Source organism: Sinocyclocheilus rhinocerous, unplaced genomic scaffold (assembly GCF_001515625.1).
Source record: "Sinocyclocheilus rhinocerous isolate Xijiao unplaced genomic scaffold, SAMN03320098_v1.1 scaffold496, whole genome shotgun sequence".
NCBI classification, from domain to species: Eukaryota; Metazoa; Chordata; class Actinopteri; order Cypriniformes; family Cyprinidae; genus Sinocyclocheilus; species Sinocyclocheilus rhinocerous.
Window position 1 is genome coordinate 533,112 of NW_015632471.1, and position 20,086 is coordinate 553,197.

The following is a 20,086-nucleotide window of genomic DNA, read 5'->3' on the forward strand; positions in this document are numbered from 1 at the left end:
TGCCATGGCTATTGGCCGCCACATACATTTTATCTGCCACAGAATTGTGTGTATATATATATATATATATAATGTATATATATGTATATATATACACACACACACACATACAGTATGTAAAGTAGGCTAAATTTTTGTTACAGGCTGAACTGGGGCCATAAACCAACGTAATCTGTGTTCATGTTTCTCATGACGTCCTTATGGTGTCCTGGGCCTGTATTACGGAAACGTTCTGTCTGATTTCTTTCTCTTTTTTTTCTTTCTTTTTTTTTGGTGGGGTGGGGTGGGATTGAAATTACCATGGTTACAAACAGGATATGATTCGGAGTTAGAACGTTTCTGCCACGCCCCTGGTCCTTTTAAATGGGTTTTTAATGAACTGATTGGAGGGAAATGCTTCTCTTACCGAATTATGTAATTTCCTGTGGCTCTCGCGCGGAGAAACAAATGATGAACAGTCATTATTGCTCACATCCCTAGCACGTGAGTCAGCAGTCAGGTTTCATAGTTGATCTTCGAAACAGCTGTATATTGTGTTTTTGCGGTGCTGTTAGATTATAAAGACAGACTGAGGCATTTGTATTATTATCTGTAGTTAACAATGCCACTCATGCATGCACTGCATAAACATTGACTTACTATATGACTTGAGTGCTAAAAGGTAGGGCACTTTATACAAAATAGGAATAAAAATACGATATGAAATCGAGTTTACAAAGGCTTAGGTTTGTCTGTTCCATAAAACATGAACTGGCCTCTAATTCACTGTCTCCTCGCCTTCTATTCAGCAGCAAACTTTGCACCGATTGATATTTAGTACTCTCCGATGGATCCAATTGAAAGTACCGAGAATGGCATGGAGAACAGTACAGCCAGTAGTGATGAAGATCTTTATATTTGTGACCAGGACAGTGTGGCCAGCAGTGTGGATAGCACAGCAGAGGAAATGTTTTTGAATGGTCTTGACCCTGTTCTAGATCGGTGAGTTTTTCCTATATATTTTCATGAAGGTTTGTAACATTGTGTAGCGTTCACATTTATAATGTGGGTTAAATAGTATGTTTGATGCAAAGAAATGTGATTGTGTGGACTTCCCTTACAATTAGCAATTCATCATAAGGTCAGTTGTAGTTAGTAGGGGGTTAGATGGAATCGTTGAAGATCCATAGAAAATAATCTAACTTTTATAATCATAAAATCATAATAGCAATGGACTACACTTTAATATAAATAATAAAACACCAGCAACATACCACATAGGGCCTTCTGCCACAATTAAGTTTTTTTACATTATAAAAATGAAATATTTTGTACTCTACAGATCTACAATGTTATTGTATCCACAAATCACCCATTAACAAGTAGACAAACTAAATAAATAAAAAATTGGAGGTGCATGAAGCAGAGACGTTTTGGACAATTTTCTTGAAACTTCTCTAGAGTAATTGTTAGACATAACCAAGTCTTAAAAGCCTGTTTACACCAAGATAAATATTTAGGGCAAAATTTGGTGTGATAAACATCATAATTTGAATGAACAACTGTTAATGCATCTGTTTATACTGACAAGAACATTTGCATCCTGTCACTGTGACAGTTTCTTCTCACACAGAGGTGTTCTTATCTCTTTTCCATCCAATCAATAAGATTCACGCTTTTGGTCATATGCAAAGAGCCACTGATGTTCCATAAAACCAACGACTCCCATAAAACTCATGAACAGACTATTTTGCTAAGCAACATTAAATAGCAAAGGAAGAATTCAGAGCTGACTCTCTTGTCTCTGTACTCTTTTATTCAGTGTTTTATGAACAGCATAGTGAAAACCAAAAATCTGAATGGCTGTTTAACATTTAAATAATGTTTGACTTACTTTCTTCTCTGCTACAAGCAGGTTAGTAACAAAGTTTGCAGTGCTGTGTACAGGAATAATTGGGGTTACCACTGTATTTCTTCTTTTGGAGCATACTATCAATAAATTTGCATGTTCATTCAGCCCATCTGCCATGTTTACGTATTGGTCTGAACCGATTAATAGCATGCGAAAATCAGACTGGACCTTTGTTGTGGTGTGAACAGGCATTTTAATCAACAGAGTATGTAACTAATTCTGTTTTTTCTTCTGCTTGTTCCATGCAATAGGCCTTCATTTGACATTTACACACCAGAGGAGGACTGTGATTCAGATGCCAACATACAGCAGAGAAAGAGATCTCGTCTGTCTTCCACATCTTCTACTGGAGGAGATGACGTATCAACAGAAAGGTGGCGTAGCTCAGATGAAACAGATGTTGAATTGCTTCAGCCAGACTTCACACCTGTCCAAGTACCTGGGCCAAAGTTTTTACCACACAAGTGTAGCAGTCCTCTGCAGTTTTTTCAGCTGCTGTTTCCAAAAATAATGATGCAGTCTATTGTAGGGCACACAAATGTCTATGGGACCAAGTGCAAAGATGTGGGTGAGCGCTGGCGCTACATTTCTCTAAAAGACTTGAAGTCGTACATAGGACTTGTAATTTACACAGGTCTTTTGAAGTGCTCTTTACTGACAGAGTATTGGAGGGAGTCCCACTACTTCAGTCCATCCTTTCCTGCACAAGTCATGTCTTATGAAACATTTGTGACAATCGCCAAAACTCTTCATTTCAGCAATACCAAGGAGGATGAGCAAAATTACTCAAAGAAGGGAACAGCAGCCTATGAACGGTTAGGTAAAATTCTACCTCCGTATCAACTCATTCGAGAGGCCTGCAAGACCTATTTTCATCCCTTTCAAAACATCACCATTGATGAAAGAATAGTGGCACCACAGCCTAGAACTGGACTCAATGCCATGGGAAACAAATCTACAGATAGAGGTTACAAACTCTTTGCACTGACAGACTGCACCTGTGGTTATACATGGGACTTCTTTATTTACGAGGGGAAGTTACGTGCATCACAGAACGAGGGCCTGAGCTATGAGTCCGTTATGGCATTGGTGGATGAAAATATGTTGGGCTCTGGGTACAAACTGTTTGTAGACAAATTTTACACCAGCCCCACACTCTTCAGGGACCTTCTGGGTAAAAATATCTATGCTTGTGGTCCTGTTTTGCCAAGCAGGAAAGGTTTCCCAAAAATCTTGGTGAAAAGATTGTCAAAGAATGCTCCACGTGGCACCATGCGTTGGATTAGGGACGACAATCTTCTCTTTGTTGAGTGGAAAGACTCACAGGAAGTGCAGATGTGCTCCACCTTTCATAAAGCCTATGAAGGTGATACTGTGCAGAGGAAGGTGAAGGGTGATGCACACCGGACCCTTGTGGAGGTTCCCATTCCAGCTGTAGTGTTGGACTACAACAGGTTAGTAGAATTTCAGTGGTCTTCCTTTGACCTATTTTATAAAGTCGCTGGCAATTTACATTTACATTTAGTCATTTAGCAGACACTTTTATCCAAAGCGACTTACAAATGAGGACAATAAAAGCAGTCAAAACTAACAAAAGAGCAACAATATATAAGTGCAGATGACAAGTCTCGGTTAGCCTAACGCAGTACACGTAGCAAGATATATATATATCAGAATCAGAATGAGCTTTATTGCCCGGTATGTTTACACATACGAGGAATTTGTTTTCGTGACAGAAGCTTCCACAGTGTAACAGAATGACAGTGACAGAACAAAAAAACACAGATAATAAAAAAATTAAAATAAATAAAAAATAACGTCAGCTGTTAGAGTTGATGAAGGAGGGGGAGGAGGAGGACAAAGGAGGGAGGAAAATGTTTTAAAGAGTATGCGAGAGTTAGGCGAATTGTTAATTTTGTTGTGATAGTATGTCCTTTTAGCAGTTGGAGGCATTAGCAGAGAATGAAGAGAGAAGTGATCGATATACTGTACATTAAGGTAGGATTAAGGTACAGTAGGATTTTGTGATTTGCGCCATACTCTTTCTGCAGCTCTGAGCTTTGAACGATACTCACAGAGAACATCAGATAGCCAAGGGGCAGAAGAGGTGGTACGAGCTGGCCTGGAAGACAAGGGGCAGACAGTGTTTAAACAAGACGTAAGAGTGGAGCAGAAAGTATCAGTAGCATGGTTAACATTAAGAGATGATAACTGTTCAGGGGAAGGAAGTAAAGATGAAACCATAGCAGATAGCCGGGAGGATGAGAGGGAGCGTAGGTTACGTCGAAAAGTGACGTGTAGGGGTATGTGTTGTGTCAGGAACCATGTTGAGGTTAAGAGTGAGGAGGAAGTGAGCCGAGGTGTGCAGTGGAGTAACCAGCACATGATCAGTGGAGCAGTGTCGTGTGTAAATAAGGTCCAGTTGGTTGCCTGATTTGTGAGTAGCCGTAGTTAATACTCGCTTGAGATCAAAAGAAGCAAGCAGAGCGTGGAAGTCTGCAGCCTGAGGTTTATCTAGGTGGATGTTGAAGTCTCCAAGCATAACTAGGGGAGTACCATCCTCAGGAAAGTTTGAGAGCAGCACATCTAATTCTTCCACGAAGTTACCTAGTGGTCATGGGGGTTGATAAACAACTACAAAATTGATTTTAAGAGGGTGGGTAATAGTGGCTGAAAGTGATTCAAGGAGCTGTTGATACTCAGAGATGGTAAAGGATTAAATTTCCAATCATTAGATATAAGCAGACCAGTACCTCCACCTCTTCCAGTCAGACGGCTGCCGCGGTATACTAAGCTTTTTATATTCGTCTAACAAAACTAAAATTGAATTCAACTGGACACACTTTCCTGTTTATTACAACAAATGGCCAAGCAAAGCGCACGACACTGACAAGGTACGCGATACAGTACGAGACCAAACGCGATTTCAGCACGTCTCCACACAGTAAACAAAACGAGCGTTTCCTAGCAACAACAACTGCGCTAAACACGGAGACCACAGTACGAGACCAAATGCGATTTAGTTTGAGCAAACTGTTTTGTTTTTGTATTCGGGTTCAAGAGGATGGATTGGTTTTTAGCAGTATTCATCACCATGATAATTTAACTTGCGCTACCCAGCTAACCTCCTTTAGAGCAGGTTTTAGAATCTCATCTAAACCGGCTTGAATTTGTTGGATTTTGTCAACTCTGAACCTGCTTTGAAACTGTTAAACAAGCTTTTAGAGGCCACTTGTGTCATGTAGTTTTGCATGTGTATTATTCACAGGAGTATTTACCTTTTAGGTTTAAAATATGGACTTTTTTTCTTTTCACCCAGAAATGTGGGGACAGTGGAACCATCCAATTTCATCACTGGACATTACAGAGCTCTACATAAACCGAAGAAGTGGTATCAATGTGTTTTTTATCACCTTTTGGACATCGCCGTAGAGAATGCATTCATTTTGCATGAACTGGTGGCTGAGAGAAAAAAACAAAAAGCTCTGACACGGAAGACATTCCTCGAGACGCTTGTTTTAGAGCTTACAGAAATGGATGCTGAGAACATGTCTAAACCTGCACCGGTTTCCTTGGCTCTTCCTGTGGCTCCCATCTCGTCTTCTCTTTCCATTCCTGTCTCGGCTCCTCCCACACCTCCAGAATCATCACTTCCTGAAGTATCCCACAGGCCGAAGCACTTTGTGCCGGACAGTACTGTCGGTAGGCGCAAGTGCAAGCTCTGCCAACTGAAAACTCCAGTCATGTGTGTGACTTGCGACGTGCCGTTGTGCTTTCAACCAAAGCGTCACTGTTTTAATCAGTGGCATGAAAACAAGGTGTTTAATTCATGACGGTTTTGAATTTGAACAGATGTTTGACGTTGTTCCATTACTTTATTTTCTGACACATTTGAATATTCAAATAAGATTTTTTTTTTTTCTAAAATGGAAATAAATATGGGTAGTATTTCTAATATCATCTGCTTTTATAGTCATTGCTGCGAACTCATCTGCTTTTGCCCCAGAATATGTGGAACGATCAGTGGAGGATATAAAGGTTGTGCAACCTTTGTGTGTCTTGTGGAAGAATGTCAGAGCAGCACTACCATTCGAAAGTTTGAGCTTTATAAGATCAATTTTTTTTATGTTTATGAAAGAAGTTTCTTATATTCACTGAGTCTGCATTTATTTGATTAAAAATACTGTAAAAACAGTAATAAAGTGCAACAATATATTTTAAAATATAATTTATTCCTCTGGTGGAAAAAATGAATTTTCATCAGCCATTACTCCAGTCTTCAGTGTTGCATAATCCTTCAGAAATCATTCTGATATAAGAAGCCACAAACTAGTTTTCACATTTGTTAAATGACACATTTGTGTGACCACCAGTCTGTTGCCTGCTCAAGTGGAAATATGTGTGGTTTCCTTCCTGTCTGAGAATGAAAAACCATTCTGATGTAGTTAAGTCAAAACTGACAATGTCAACATGCATAGGAGTGTAAACACAGAGGCCTTTCAGGAGAACTCTATTTAAAAAAAAAAAAAATCACACTCAAAACTCAAAGATATAAAAATAAATCCATAAGTCTTAGATCTGTTTTTATATAATAAATCACTTCTAGCTGTCTTTTTACAACAGCCTTTGCATGTTAGGGAGGAGACCGTGTCGGTTTGTATTGTAATGGTGCTCCACTGTAAAAACAATAAAGTATTCCTGCTTACACAGTCGACAGTACATAAGTATAAATATTTATTCTTAAAATAATGATTACAGACCTTTTTCATGCAAAAAAAAAAAAAATCACGAGTACGTTCATGCCTATTACTTTACATAACCGTGATTCTTATGTGCATACACAATGGCTACATTTACACAGTCAAGATTGTTAAACGTTTTTAGGTGATATAACAGGTAATGATAGTAAATATAAAGTCGTAGGGCTGAACCCCGGGTTTTAGCGACTGAGGCATCTAAAAAATGTTAAAGGGGTCATATGATGCTTTTTTAAAGATCATTATTTTGTGTATTTGGTGTAACAGAATATGTTGACATGCTTTAATGTTCAAAAAACACATTATTTTTCAAATACTGTACATTATTGTAGGTCCTCTATGCCCCGCCTCTCTCAGGTTTTGAGACTTTAGTCTTTGCAACTTCAGGGATCTTATCTATGCACAATCAGCTTGTAACACTCCAAAGAGAAAGGAAAACTTGAAATCGCATCATATGACCCCTTTAAAATATTAAACTCGTCAATGAAGAAGTAAAGAAGTGCTCGTTTCATTCTTACATTTATAATCCGAAAAGTCCATTCAGAATTTTTTTTTTACCGCAAGTCTGAAATATATTTTTTAAAGAAATGTAAAGTGTTTTTTTTTTTTAAATATAAAGTATGAGGGTGCTCAGTGCTAGAGGGATTATGTAAGCAGGTCGCGTGCTGTGTTCGTCCAATCACTGTCAACGACACCGCAAATATGCAAATAAGAACGTAACCCAGGGGTTTAGGGATACCATGTGAAACATCAGTTTCTAAATACACAGGATTTATTAACCCCGGGTTAATTATAAACTGTCAAATGTGAAGCAAGACCCCAGGATTGCGTTTACCCGACCGAGGGTTAACTATTTCAAGTGTGAAGATGCAGAATCCTCTCTTTATGTTCTTTTTGTTCCGACCTCAGTGTAAATACAAAAATCTGAATTCTGCAATGTCTTTCTCTTCAACATGGAAAGTGTGTTCAATGGTGCGTAGCAGACTTCATCTTCACTCTGTGAAAAAAAGGTATTTATGTAGGCTACTTAATATCATCAATATTAATATACAAAATACAAACTGTGGAATGTTTGAGAAGAAAAAGAAGTTATTCTGGGATGTAAAGATGTGCAAATGTAATGCAGTAGCCTACCTCATTATGTCTGTTCTCAGTCTGTGTTGTTGCAGGAACTAGGAAATTAAAATAACTTAATTCAGAAAAATAATAACTAATAATGGTTCACAAACCTCTAAAAATTGTGACAATTTATTCTGTTCATTTTGTGACGATGATAATGTAAATTAATGATGATAATGCAGCAAATCTTGCAACATCAGAATAATCAAAGCTGGTGTCTGGCACATTATATCTCTGGTAAAGAAAAGAAAGAGTTCAGGAGTGAATGATTACCTGTTGTTTTCCTCTGACAGAAGCAGTACACACAGATGGAGGAGAGGAGAGAGAAGAGGAGAACACACACCGGACACACACTGAACAGCAGCGTCCAGCAGAGGTCTGATACAGGAGGTGTGAACCTCTCAGGATGAGGAGACACTGGCTCTAAATCAAACGTAAGTGAAAGTAACTACACATTTTTGTATAGACATTTACTTAGTTTATCATATATTTTTAAGGATGTTTCCACTGTGTTGTGTTGCCACAGTGAATTTATCTTGTATTTGTACATCCACTTTTATGTTTTTTGTGAATTTTTTTGTTTTTGTTTTTTTGGGATCTATCTATCTATCTATCAAAATATGGATATATACACATTTGCTAGGAGTCATTTTTATTATCATATATATGGTATGGTTCTGTTCTGGGCAAGAACTCCCTGCGCATCCATGCAGCCTAGCATGGATAAGAGCAGCTCATTAGCTATTGAGCAACGCAAAAGCTGCTGATAATACTGAAGGACCTTTTATGTGACCCTGGACCACGAAACCAGTCTTAAGTCGCTGGGGTATATTTGTAGCAATAGCCAAAAATACATTGTATAAAATCACATATAGGTCCTGGGTCACAATATAGGAAAGCTGAGTTAGGGGTCGTATTCCTATAGGTAGACACGAGTAGAGTGAGTAGCCAAGAGTCAGCTGATGCCGGCTTGACTAATGTGACCTTCCAGAACTAATGCTACGCTTGAGATATATATATATCTATATATATATATCATGATTTTCCCAGTTTTTCATCAGCATAACAGGGTTTTGTCAAATACAGTCTACAGTTTCTTTAAAGTTTACCAAAAGAAGTAACATAAAAGTAGAGATATTTTCTTACCCAAGACAGATAGATGAGTACTTCTGTTTCCATACTGGTACTCAGAGCTTATAATGCTGTGTACATCATGTACTTTTCTTTCTTTTATTGCACAGTAATACAGTCCCTCATCAGAGACACTGGCGTTTGTAATATGTAGATCAAAGGAGTTACTGGAGCTGTTGAACACTAAACTGAAACGTGGAAACATCCCAGTGAACAGGTTTCCAGCCTCTATTAACAGAGATGGTTGATGCTCATGTGAGCAGTTTCTCCACCAAGCAATGTGTGATCCAAATGGTATGACACAGTCACAGTACAGAGTGATGCTCTCTCCTGCTTTTACTCTTATGTTCAATTGTGTCCCAAACCCTCTCTGCTGTTCACAGAACAAAACACCTGCAAAAGCAGATACAAGTTCAAAAACAAGAAAGATGACTATCAATCAAATCAAATGAATGCAACAAATAAAGACAAAAATGGACTTACATACAAGCGTGACGACAATAACTATCGCTCGCTCCATCTCAGTGACTGATAAAAAAAAGCAAAGGGTCTTCAGTGTAAATGTCGCCCGGCTGACTGTGGTGGGAGGGATTTCTGATAAAGGGCTTTGATATGCTTAGAGGTTGGGGATTTTTTCTTTTGCTTAGATTAAGGTGTTTATTAAATTCATTAGTATTTAAATTTGTACACATTATGTTTATCATCTGGTTGTTAAAGAAAGTTTGATTCTCTCAAAAACTCTCAAAGTAAAATTGTCAAAAAAAAAATTTTTTATTCTAATATAAAGGGATCTTTACAATTATTAATTTAAAATCAAATGTATCAAATGTTATATTGTTGTCAGCACATCACAGAAGATCATTTGTGCCTATCAGTTCATGTCTAACTGAAGCTGAATTGATATGCTGTAACTAGCAGAAACATGTTGAGGTTTAACTGTCGTTATAAAAGTCCTTAGAAGAATTTCAGAGGTAACGATGTTCAAGCAGGCCATAACAGGAAACCTACTGTCACATCCTGTTATACAGGTCACTTCTAAAACTATAGCAGTGAACTTCATTGATTCCTCTTTCTTTAGTGAAAGTCAAAATGTTCGTTTTGGCCTGAATTCGCTAAATGTGTGCATGTTTTTTGTGAGAATGTATTTAACTGTGATGTGTATTGCTCTGTAGCCTGATAAAATGTACATGGACGTTTCCGTAACCACAACCTCTACCCACATATTTTTCCATTCAGGTTTGTCATGTAAACTAAACAAGCTCTAAATGTATATACACTGGTGCAGTGAGATCGGAAAGTTGTGGTTTTCCTGTTTCCACATAAACCGATTTAAACTCCCCTCTTGAATTGTTAGTTTTAAAAAAACAGTATCAGCGGGTTAAAAATGTAACCTCAAATGCAATTGATTATTATAATATATATAGATTATTATAATAATAATAATGAAGTCATTGTAGCTATATATTAACACACAGATTAAAAAAAAAAAAAAAAACTGTAACAACCACTGGAAACATTTGTGGTTAAAAAACATAAAAGCATGATTTACCACTTTACAAGAACCCATGAACAGCATCAAATCATCAAAAGATTCTGGAAAACACCCTTTCTGATAGATCAAACATTTCTAAAATTGGTAAGAAAAATGCAGACTCAAACTAGAGAGTTTAATGCTTCTAGCCGACAAGGTGGTTGCTCATTCAAAATAATGACATAAAAAAATGTAATTTAGATGTTGTGTCAAAACTTCCACTTATCAAGATGAGACTATTTTAACTACATATCTCTGGAAACAAAAATAGGTCTAGGGGTGTGTTTGCGAATGTCTTATTTTTTATTTGCTATTGCTTTAGGTCATATGGTTGAAACATTTTCACTATAAATTCTTTATCTAAAATATTCACAGACATTTGTTGTCATTAATCATGCAACGTTTCGCAAATCCAGACACTAATTTTGCCTCAAAAGTGTTCACTGTATCAGCCTGGTTATTTTCAAAGTGATAAAGATCTGTAAACCCCTGACTGCTGGAATGTACATTTCCAGCAATGTTAACCAATTTGATTAAAGGAATAGTTCACCCAAAAAAGAAAATTTCCTGACAGTGTACTCATCCTCAGGCCATCCAAGATGTGGATAAGCTTGTTTATTCTGAAGAGATTCACTTGCTCAGCAATGGATCCTCTGCAGTGAATGGGTGCTGTCAGACAGAGAGTTCAAACAGCTGATAAAAACATCACAATAATCTACAAGTAATCCACACAGCTCCAGTCCATCAATTAACATCTTGTGAAGAGATAAGCTGCAAGTTTGTAATAAACAAATCCATCACGAAGATGTTATAACATACCTAGTCGTCTATCCATAAAATTTCTCCCAGTGAAATCCAGTGGAAAAAGTCATCTTGTCTGATTCAGAAGAGAAATATGTACAGATCGAACACTGTTTATAAATGAAAACAGTCCAAAACAGTTCTAAACAAATATGTTGGTAGGTTTTGTTCTGAGAGGACAACAGGGGATGTATGTTTATTGAAGGAGCATTATTATGGATTATGGGCTCTGGATTGTGGAGTATTTTGGCCAGAAGCGACAGCTTAAAGTTAAAATGTCTTGATGTATTTCTTTCTTATAAATACTTCACAGCAGAAGATCCATTGGTGAGCAAGTGATGTAATGCTAAATTTCTCTAAATCATCTACATCTTGGATGGCCTGATAGTGAGTAAATATTCAGCAAATTTTAATTTTTGGGTGAACTATTCCTTTAATATAAATTTTCAATTTGATTTTTATTTTAAATATTTTCACATGATCATATAGAATGGAAAAGGGTGGGATCCCACAAAAGATCTGCAATGACATTAGGATAAATGTAATTTCAAGAAGAATATTTCTCCAGTCAAATCTATTATATTGCACACTGAAAAAAAAAAACATTGCCCCAAGTGTTGTACAATAAAATCAGACAGACACCACAATAATACTTATATAGGTCATAAAAATCTGTGCAAGTCAAGGTCAAAAGGTCAGTAAAGTCTGTAAACTACATTTTGGAAAATAATTGTCGGTGTTTGATGCCAAATTTTGGCATCAAAACTTTTGCAAGAAAATCCAAAGGCACTCCATTCAGCATGTTTAGCTTTGCATATGTTATAGTTTACAAGGCAGTTTTCAAAGACAGTTTTAGTAGAGACTCTGGCCTTTTAAAAGTGTCTAAATTCCTACTTCTTGTTGACCTTTATGAGTCTTTATCTTTTCCCTTTTCCTTTTTCTTTTTGAATATATTCTTGAGCTTTGAAGATTTCTTGCCCTTGTCTTTACCACCAGATTCTGAAGAAGATGAATTTGCAGATTGACCTTCATTTCCTAAAAGGCTTTGGGAAGAGGAAGACACTGAAGCTGCATGACTGAGATCCCCAGGACTAGGCATGAGAGGGTTCTCATAGGACTTTTCTAGAATGCCGTCATACACTAGTGTGCTGAACGAGTCTGAGGCTGGTTTCCAGAGCATCAGGGAACTAACGGTGAGGTCAGGTGGGCCAAACTGTCCTGGGTTTGCAACCAGAACCGCCTGCGATATCTTGCGCCTTGGAGCCTCCACAGATAGACCCACCATCTCTCTTTGTATTTTACCAGTGGGAGTTTCCACAGAGCTGTCTATCTTGCGTTGTATTCGTTGTGTCTCCATTGCGATTTCTTGCTCATCTCTAGAGATTTTTTTTGACGGAATTTCCATGCGGATATCCCTGTTCTCTTTAAAGGACTTGCTTCTCTCGAACTCATCTTTCAGTATGTTCCTTGAAGCAATATCCATGGAAATATCTCTTATTTTTAGTCTTTCAAAATCCTTGGGCACATCAAATTCATCTTGTGCCATCATTCGTGAAGGGATGTCTTTGGTTGAATCTGTTTTGCCTAACATCTTAAATTTTTTAGAGCTTTCCACTGAACTATCAAAGGTGGCATCAAAGGAGTTTTCCCTAAACACTCTTCCTCGCTGGATATTGGTTGGAAAATCCCGGTTTTCTTTGTGTTTAATGGAAGTGTTCAAGGCATCTGCATATCTAGTTCCACTTGTGGTCTCTATATCAAGTTCTGCTTTTGGTATCACTCTAGAAATGCTGTCCATATGATCTTTTCTGTCTCTGAGTGATCGTTGTCTCTGACTATCCATGCTGATCGCTGCTGGAGACATCTTCTCTGTAGAGTAGTACCTCATTGTGGAATCGAAAGGTAGATCCCTGGGTAATTTCCTTGAGTCAACGCTGGCCTCAGTTTCTCCTCTACTCAGTTGTTTAGGAGTGTCCACAGAGGCCTCTTGTTCATCTCTAGATGTCTTTCTTGATGGAGTATTAATGTCCAGTTCATCTCGTGAAAATTTCCTTGAGGTGTTGTTCACTATCAAAGACTCGTCCATCTCCTCCTCCGAGATTTTGCGTGAGGGACTGTCGTCTTGTTCATCCAGGGAGATCTTTCGGGGCATTTTATCAGAGAAAATATATTTTCTCCGAGATGGGACATCAAGGGTGCTGTACATTCTGCTGATGGAGGACCCGATAGAATCTGTATCTGAAGATGTTTCCATAGACTCCCTGTCAGAGAGATGGACACTCAGCAAATGTTCGCCCAAAAAAGATATTCATAAATAAACATTAACCTGGGTTAATAAATGCTCTAAAAATTGTTGGTTATTATTAGTTCATGATACCTAATGCATTAGCTAATATTAATGAATTGAACTTTATTGTAAAGTATTTTTAAGAATCTCTGAGCTGCTCTTTTCTATGCAATGCAAAATCAAAGGACAAAATGCCTGGCTGACATACTGTTTCACAAGAGGGGAGAATTTGATATGCTCTTCTTCTTCATCTCCATATCGGCGTCGTGGAGTTCGTATGGGAATCAGGAGGTCTGGGTCAGGTGATACGATGACAGGTGATGGCACAATATGCCCAGATCGGCGAGAGCGAACCAGAGACCGTGGAGAACATTTCAGAGGTGCAACTGTGACTGAAAAGTAAAATATATGAATAATTAATGCCCGTTTCAATAATCTAACATGGAGTAATCTAATTGAAATTACTTAAAGGGATAGTTCACCCAAAATGAAAATTCTGTCATTAATTACTCACCCTTAATTACTTGTTCCAAACCCATAAGACCTTCGTTCAATTTCTGAACACAAATTAAGATATTTTTGCTTTTTGACCCTGTATAGACAGCAAGGGAACTACCATGTTCAAGGCCCAGAAAGCTAGTAAGGACATCGTTAAAATAGTCCATGTGATATCAGTGGTTCAACCTTAATTTTATGAAGCTACGAAAATACTTTTTGTGTGCAAAGAAAACAAAAATAACGACTTTTATTCAACAATTTCTCCTCTTCCGGTCTCCTCCACCATTCACGAGAGTACCACGACGCAGGATCAGAAAGCTCTCAGATTTCATCAAAAATATCTTAATTTGTGTTCCGAAGAGGAACGAAGGTCTTATGGGTTTGAAACAACATGAGGGTGAGTAATTAATGACAGAATTTTCATTTTTGGGTAAACTAACCCTTTAAAAGTGCTATAATGTGTTGTAAGCTATTTTTTCCATACCATGCATAAAATGTCCTGATTGATATTAAATTGAAATCTGATTGGCTGACATTTTAATCTCACTTTGTCAAATTTAGATAAAAACAGAAGAAATAAAACGCATTTAACTAAGAAAGAAAAAACCCAAGTACCAACCAGGAATCTGTGGTATAATCTGGGGTATTTCTTCCTCCATGTCCTCCACCGAAACAGGCGCTTGATAGGATTGCATTGCAGACCGGGGCATTAGCATCCAGTTGGGGTCTGGGTAGAGTGTAGCAGTGAGACTGGGCAGGCCCGCGTTTTTCATCACAGGAAAACCACACAAGCTCTCAATCTGCTGCCAGCGGTGCAAACGCTCCCGTAGACAAGCAGTCACCTCTGCTAGTGCATTCCTTTAACAAAATACATACAGTATGCAGGTCACTGTAAGCCCAAACTAAGTCTACTCATTATTCAGATGTTTTCTTGAAATTTGAAATTTAGCATAGATAAACTAGCCCCAAAAAATTGTTTGGGACCCATATTGAAAGAAATTATGAAAGATATTTCCTTGCATTATTTATTCAGAGTGTCTTAAGTTTAAAATAAGAATAAACAAATTACTTTGCCTCCATAATTCTCTGATCCACTTGATCCAATGAGGAGCTATGTGCGACATGTAGCGTACCAAACACAGAATTCCTTTTTTTCTTGATCTTCTCAGCCTGTGCAAAAATACAAAGTGATTGAATAATACAATTCTAATTAAAATTAACGCAAGCTCAGGCCATCCAAGATGTAGATGAGTTTGTTTTGTCATCTGAACAGATTTAGAGAAATTTAGCATTACATCACTTGCTCACCAATGAATCCTCTGCAGTGAATGGGTGCCGTCAGAATGAGAGTTCAAACAGCTGATAAAAACATCATAATAATCACCCCAGTGTCAATTAACATCTTGTGAAGCAAAAAAAAAGCTAAGTGTTTGAAAGAAACAATTCCATCATTAAATGGGGGGGTCTAATGCTATTTCATGCATTCTGAGTTATTTACATTGTTAAAGAGTTGGATTCTCATGCTAAACATGGCTTAAGTTTCAAAAAACGATTGGACATATGATGGATTATTTCTATGCCAAATACACTCCTTCCGGGTTTGTACAAGTTTCGGAAAGTGTTTTTTTTTTTCTTCAATCATGGCTCTTCATGATTGTACAAGTTTCAGAAAAAACAAATTCTGACGTCATGAAGGGTGGAATTCCTTGTATGGGCACTTCTTCCAGAAGAGCGGGTGCACACGTCAACCAGAGCGAGAGCAAGAGCACGCCCATCAGCGTGCTTCATTTGGCAGCGCTGCACAGGACTTGCTTGAGAAAAATGTCTCCAAAGAAGTGTGTCTTTGGTTGTGAGGTAAAGATAACCCCTTGTTCAGCTTCCCAAAGAACCCAGCATTACGTGAACATTGGATGCAGTTTGTTTTTCCAGGGCAGCAACAGAGTTTTGCAAGTGTGTTTGTTTGTTCCCATCATTTCAGTGACTAATGTTTTATAAACAAGGCCCAGTTCGACGCTGGATTTGCACATCGTTTGATACTGAAAGATAGAGCGTTCCCAGCGATAAAAGATCCCAGTCATGATTCTGAACTGCAGAAGGCAAGTAAAAATGCATCAAATTTCTGTGTTTTGTTAGCAATCGACACACAAGCGCTTGTAACTCTTTAGCTTCGCCCACAGCAGGCCTCCAGAAGCAGGAAGCAATGGTTTTAAGTTAAAAATGCGTTAATGATGGATTTGTTAATTGATGGACTCGGGTCGTGGGTTTACGTGGGATTACTTGTGGATATTGTGATTCTTTTATCATCTGTTTGAGCTCTCATTCTGATGGCACCCATTCACTGCAAAGGATCCATTGGTGGGCAAGTGATGTAATGTTAAAATTCTCTGAATGAATTCCGATGAAGAAACAAACTTATCTACATCTTGGATGGCCTGTGGGGTGAGTACATTTTCAGCAAATTCTCATCTTTGGGTGAACAATTCCTTTAATTCAAAAGGCAAAACAATTGAAACCTGAAAATATGAATCACTGTGTATTTGATTCTATGCATGATAATACATTTGAGAGTCATTAATCTCTAAAATACCTCATCTTTAGCCGTGGCTAGTTGTTGTTCTGCACTTTGCTTCTTGACGTTGTAGTACTGGACCTCTACCTCATGGGTGAGCTGTAGCCACAGCTGCAAAGATTCAGGGACTGACCAGAGGTACTGCATGTCTTTCTCGGCCCTCTTCAATGCATCACGCACCTGTACAAGGAGCCCAGAGAACCATGGGGTTTTGTGGAGTCTTGTTAGTATATGTTAACACTGAGAAGTGCAGAGCCTTACCTGTTCAAGCTCTTCTTCTGCATACCAAAGACGGGTGAGTTCACTCACTGCTCCATCTCGGAGTTTGTGCAGACGGTTGGCCTCTTCCTGAGCACCCTGAATCTCGTCTCTCATCTTTTCCTCTAGATTCTTCTTCTCTACTGCCACTGTGCGCTTCTCTTCTTGGGCCTTTTCCAACCTTTTAAAAATTCAAAATGCAGCATTTATGCTGCAAGATCCTGAAAAAAATGCTCTTCAATGTCACTCTCTCATGTATGACGTGTTGGAAAGTCTAATTTTAGTGAATTCATTCCTAATGATTTAAATAAACTAGTTTAAAAGCTAATTATATATTTTAAATATATAATCACATTTTTTTTGTTTAGGGAGGTTATTATTTTAGGACCTTATTATTTTAGTGCCAGATATTTTTTGTTAATTAAAAAAACACTGTATTTTACACTACTGATCAAATGTTTGGGGTTGGTAATATTTTTAATAATACCACCAGTAAAACTACTACTGGATTACTAAATTCTGAAAAATTATAAACTGTGACTTGTTGAATCAAGTACAAATCAGAGTTCTGGCATGAAACTAGCTGGCGCAGTCAGATAGGTATAACTCAATCTGACCTAATGACTTCATTATCACATGGCACAGATGATTGGTTCTCTCCTGTATCGGTAGCCAATGAGCTCGCTGCTCAACATTCAAATATATGACTAGTGTTTGCTGTAGCAGTTGCAGCTTGCTTCAGAACAGCGAAATCAACATCTAAGATAAGTGAATGCTTTTCTAATCCATATCGCTGTGTGTATTGCGTGGTCTGCCTAATTGAATTCAAAAATGAGCAACCATAATCAAGTTTAAACTAAGTGTCATGTTAGCAGTTTGCATTGTATGCAGGAGCGAAATATTAAGCATATTAGCAGCAGCATTTAGCATCTGTGTTTATACAGCTGGAGCAAACCGCAGTTTAGAGCATATGTAATCGCTCTGAGGACAAGCGATAGTAACGGACATTAAACAGGTTAAATGAAATAAGCATTCTTGTGCATGCATTTCAACAGGGGTTTGCCATATACATCGGCGATTATCCCAGTGTTCACGTTCGTTATTTCTAAGGTCGATGTTTTCATTGTGATGAGTGTGTGGTTGATTTCAGCTGCACGCAGCGTCAGAAGCACGCTGTTATAGCAGTCATATCAATGACAGTGTTGTGTGAGACGCTGAAGATCACTATCTACGGCTGTCATAGTCCCGAGTGAAATGTATTATGGGTAGTGTAATTCAGATAAATGTGCTCGTGCGACGTGTGCTCTCGCTGTGCGGTGTAATTCAGAAAACAGAGAAAGAACTTTTATATTCTGCTTTTATTTCAGTTCATTCAGGTCAGTCCAACCAGGGGTTTTTGTGCACTTGTAACTCTGACAACTTTTATCTGCACGAGAGAGTAAAATGGCATGCATCGGCTAACTTCGACGTCTCATCATTGCAAGAACATGAATTAACAAGCTGTCATTCAGGTCAGTCCAACCAGGGGTTTTTGTGCACTGTAACTCTGACAACTTTTATCTGCACGAGAGAGTAAAATGGCATGCATCGGCTAACTTCGACGTCTCATCATTGCAAGAACATGAATTAACAAGCTGTTATGCAGCCGCTGGGACTAATGAAGTGGAGAAAGTAACAGCAGTTATCAAATGACTAAATTATTATATTTGCTCAGGTGGGTGCTGGGGTCTTATCTATCGGATTGCAACGTATATCCATTTTGTTAATTAAACAATACACATGCGCTTCTAATTAGAGTTAAGCCAGTCGGCGTGATAGCCCAGGCTCACATAGTCATAGGACACTATTGTTAAGCCGGTCGGCGTAGTAGCCCAGGCACACATAGATAGTAATACATGCGGTTCACATTGCTCTTCGGAGCAGCAGCAGTACATATGTCTTGGCGATAGATCTGCTTGTTGGGAGGTTGTTCTTGTTTTGGCTTGTATTGTCCCTTCTATGTCTCCTGCTTTGTGGGGGTTATTTCATGTATGTTATACTTGCAGCAGCAATATTTCTTACATGCTCACAGCAGCATGTTGTGGATGTATTGGCAGTAGGCAAGTCTTGGTACTTGCTCTGCAGCACCGCCACCAAGACCAAATACATTAACCTTGTCATGTACATTACCATGCCAATCCCTCCGAGAGTTGTCATGACAGAAATACTAGTGTTTGCTGTAGCAGTTGCCGCTTGCTTCAGAAACCCTCCACCTTCCCCAGCTCCACCTGTATAGATCTGCTACGAGGTGATCATGTAGGCTATATGGGGGTTATTTAAATGTATGTTATATTTGCAGCAGCAATATTTCTTACATGCTCACAGCTAGTGGTCGACCGATATATCGCCAAGGCCGATATTTGGCATTTTACAAATATCTGCATCGGCCGATAAGTTTTTCCTGTTTGGCCGATGCGTTCGTGGCGGGACTTTTATTTTGACGGTGCTGAGAGCGGCAGCGTCTGTGCACACAGTGCCAGTGTTGCCAAGTCCGCGGTTTTCCCGTGGAATTGGGCTACTTTAACACCGTTGCCGCGGGTTGTTTTTCATGTCCGCGGGTTTAAGTGACGCCAATAACGTGATATTTAGCCCCTAAAATGCAAATTTTACCAGGAGAACCCCACCAAAAACGTGTATTTTACCCCACCTGAATGCGATTTTTTTTTTACCGGGGGATCCCCCTCAAAACCTGATTGGGCTAGTTTTGAGTAGCAGGTAGGCGGGTTTTGTTGTGAAAACCTGGCAACCCTGCACAGTGTTCACATTCTCCCTCTCCCTCTTGTTCGCTGTCGTCGTTAACAGTTCTGTCTAATACGGATAGAAGTCTGTCTAATAATCAGAAAGGTTAAACAAAGGAATTGAAATGTATACAAAGAAGTATTATAACGATTGCTTTTATATTATTAGTGATACAAAAGCAAACATTATAATACTGTCTCGTTTGCCGTCATCATTCAGCAAATACACATTTAAATCATTTGAACAATCTTTGAATGTCTATTAAATGTACATTTAATTTCACAAACCTTGCAAACTTAGTCGAATCTAGTTGAGATCTTGTGAAGTGTGCATTTGTATCCTGCATGATCGCGTATGCTCTGCGTGACGGTCGGTCTGTGTGAATTGAATGCGGACAGGAGTAGAATTCAGCCTCACTGGAGATGTGCAATCGACAATTTAAACTCGTGATTTCAAATTATGCTGC

The 20,086-nt window shown here is 38.5% G+C and overlaps 2 protein-coding genes and 1 gene segment (V, D, J or C); 1 reads left to right on the plus strand and 2 right to left on the minus strand.

Moving 5' to 3' along the window:
• The first annotated feature begins 308 nt into the window (after positions 1 to 308).
• On the plus strand, positions 309 to 5,998 carry LOC107742513 (piggyBac transposable element-derived protein 4-like). 4 transcript variants are annotated; one of them, XM_016555510.1, is made up of 4 exons: positions 309 to 661; positions 789 to 981; positions 2,143 to 3,345; positions 5,211 to 5,998. In XM_016555510.1, exons 2-4 carry the CDS (start codon positions 827 to 829, stop codon positions 5,722 to 5,724), a joined length of 1,872 nt encoding a protein of 623 aa, XP_016410996.1. In that variant the 5' UTR covers positions 309 to 661; positions 789 to 826; the 3' UTR covers positions 5,725 to 5,998. The 4 variants fall into 4 exon arrangements, with proteins under 4 accessions (XP_016410996.1, XP_016410998.1, XP_016410997.1 ...); XM_016555512.1 differs by having other exon boundaries at positions 792 to 981; XM_016555511.1 differs by having other exon boundaries at positions 309 to 483; positions 792 to 981.
• A 392-nt stretch (positions 5,999 to 6,390) lies between these two features.
• LOC107742509 (T-cell receptor alpha chain V region RL-5-like) lies at positions 6,391 to 9,489 on the minus strand. The segment is given in 4 exon segments: positions 6,391 to 6,401; positions 8,041 to 8,184; positions 8,914 to 9,291; positions 9,382 to 9,489. Coding segments are annotated over 4 exon segments (570 nt in total).
• Positions 9,490 to 11,661: 2,172 nt separating this feature from the next.
• LOC107742493 (stromal interaction molecule 2-like) overlaps positions 11,662 to 20,086 on the minus strand; it is a 22,022-nt gene continuing 13,597 nt past the window's right edge. The window contains exons 7-12 of the mRNA XM_016555470.1: positions 16,846 to 17,023; positions 16,603 to 16,764; positions 15,085 to 15,185; positions 14,635 to 14,873; positions 13,726 to 13,909; positions 11,662 to 13,491 (exon numbers count right to left, since the gene is read on the minus strand). Coding sequence (XP_016410956.1) covers positions 12,138 to 13,491; positions 13,726 to 13,909; positions 14,635 to 14,873; positions 15,085 to 15,185; positions 16,603 to 16,764; positions 16,846 to 17,023 — 2,218 coding nt within the window. The 3' untranslated portion in view covers positions 11,662 to 12,137. The remainder of the gene's footprint in view (positions 13,492 to 13,725; positions 13,910 to 14,634; positions 14,874 to 15,084; positions 15,186 to 16,602; positions 16,765 to 16,845; positions 17,024 to 20,086) is intronic.

Bases quoted from the DNA above. Each gene is read 5' to 3' on its own strand.
- LOC107742513 (XM_016555510.1), top strand. From the start codon at position 827: ATGGATCCAATTGAAAGTACCGAGAATGGCATGGAGAACAGTACAGCC. The intron at 982-2,142 runs GTGAGTTTTTCC...TCCATGCAATAG, and splicing joins CTTGACCCTGTTCTAGATCG to GCCTTCATTTGACATTTACA. The intron at 3,346-5,210 runs GTTAGTAGAATT...CTTTTCACCCAG, and splicing joins GTAGTGTTGGACTACAACAG to AAATGTGGGGACAGTGGAAC.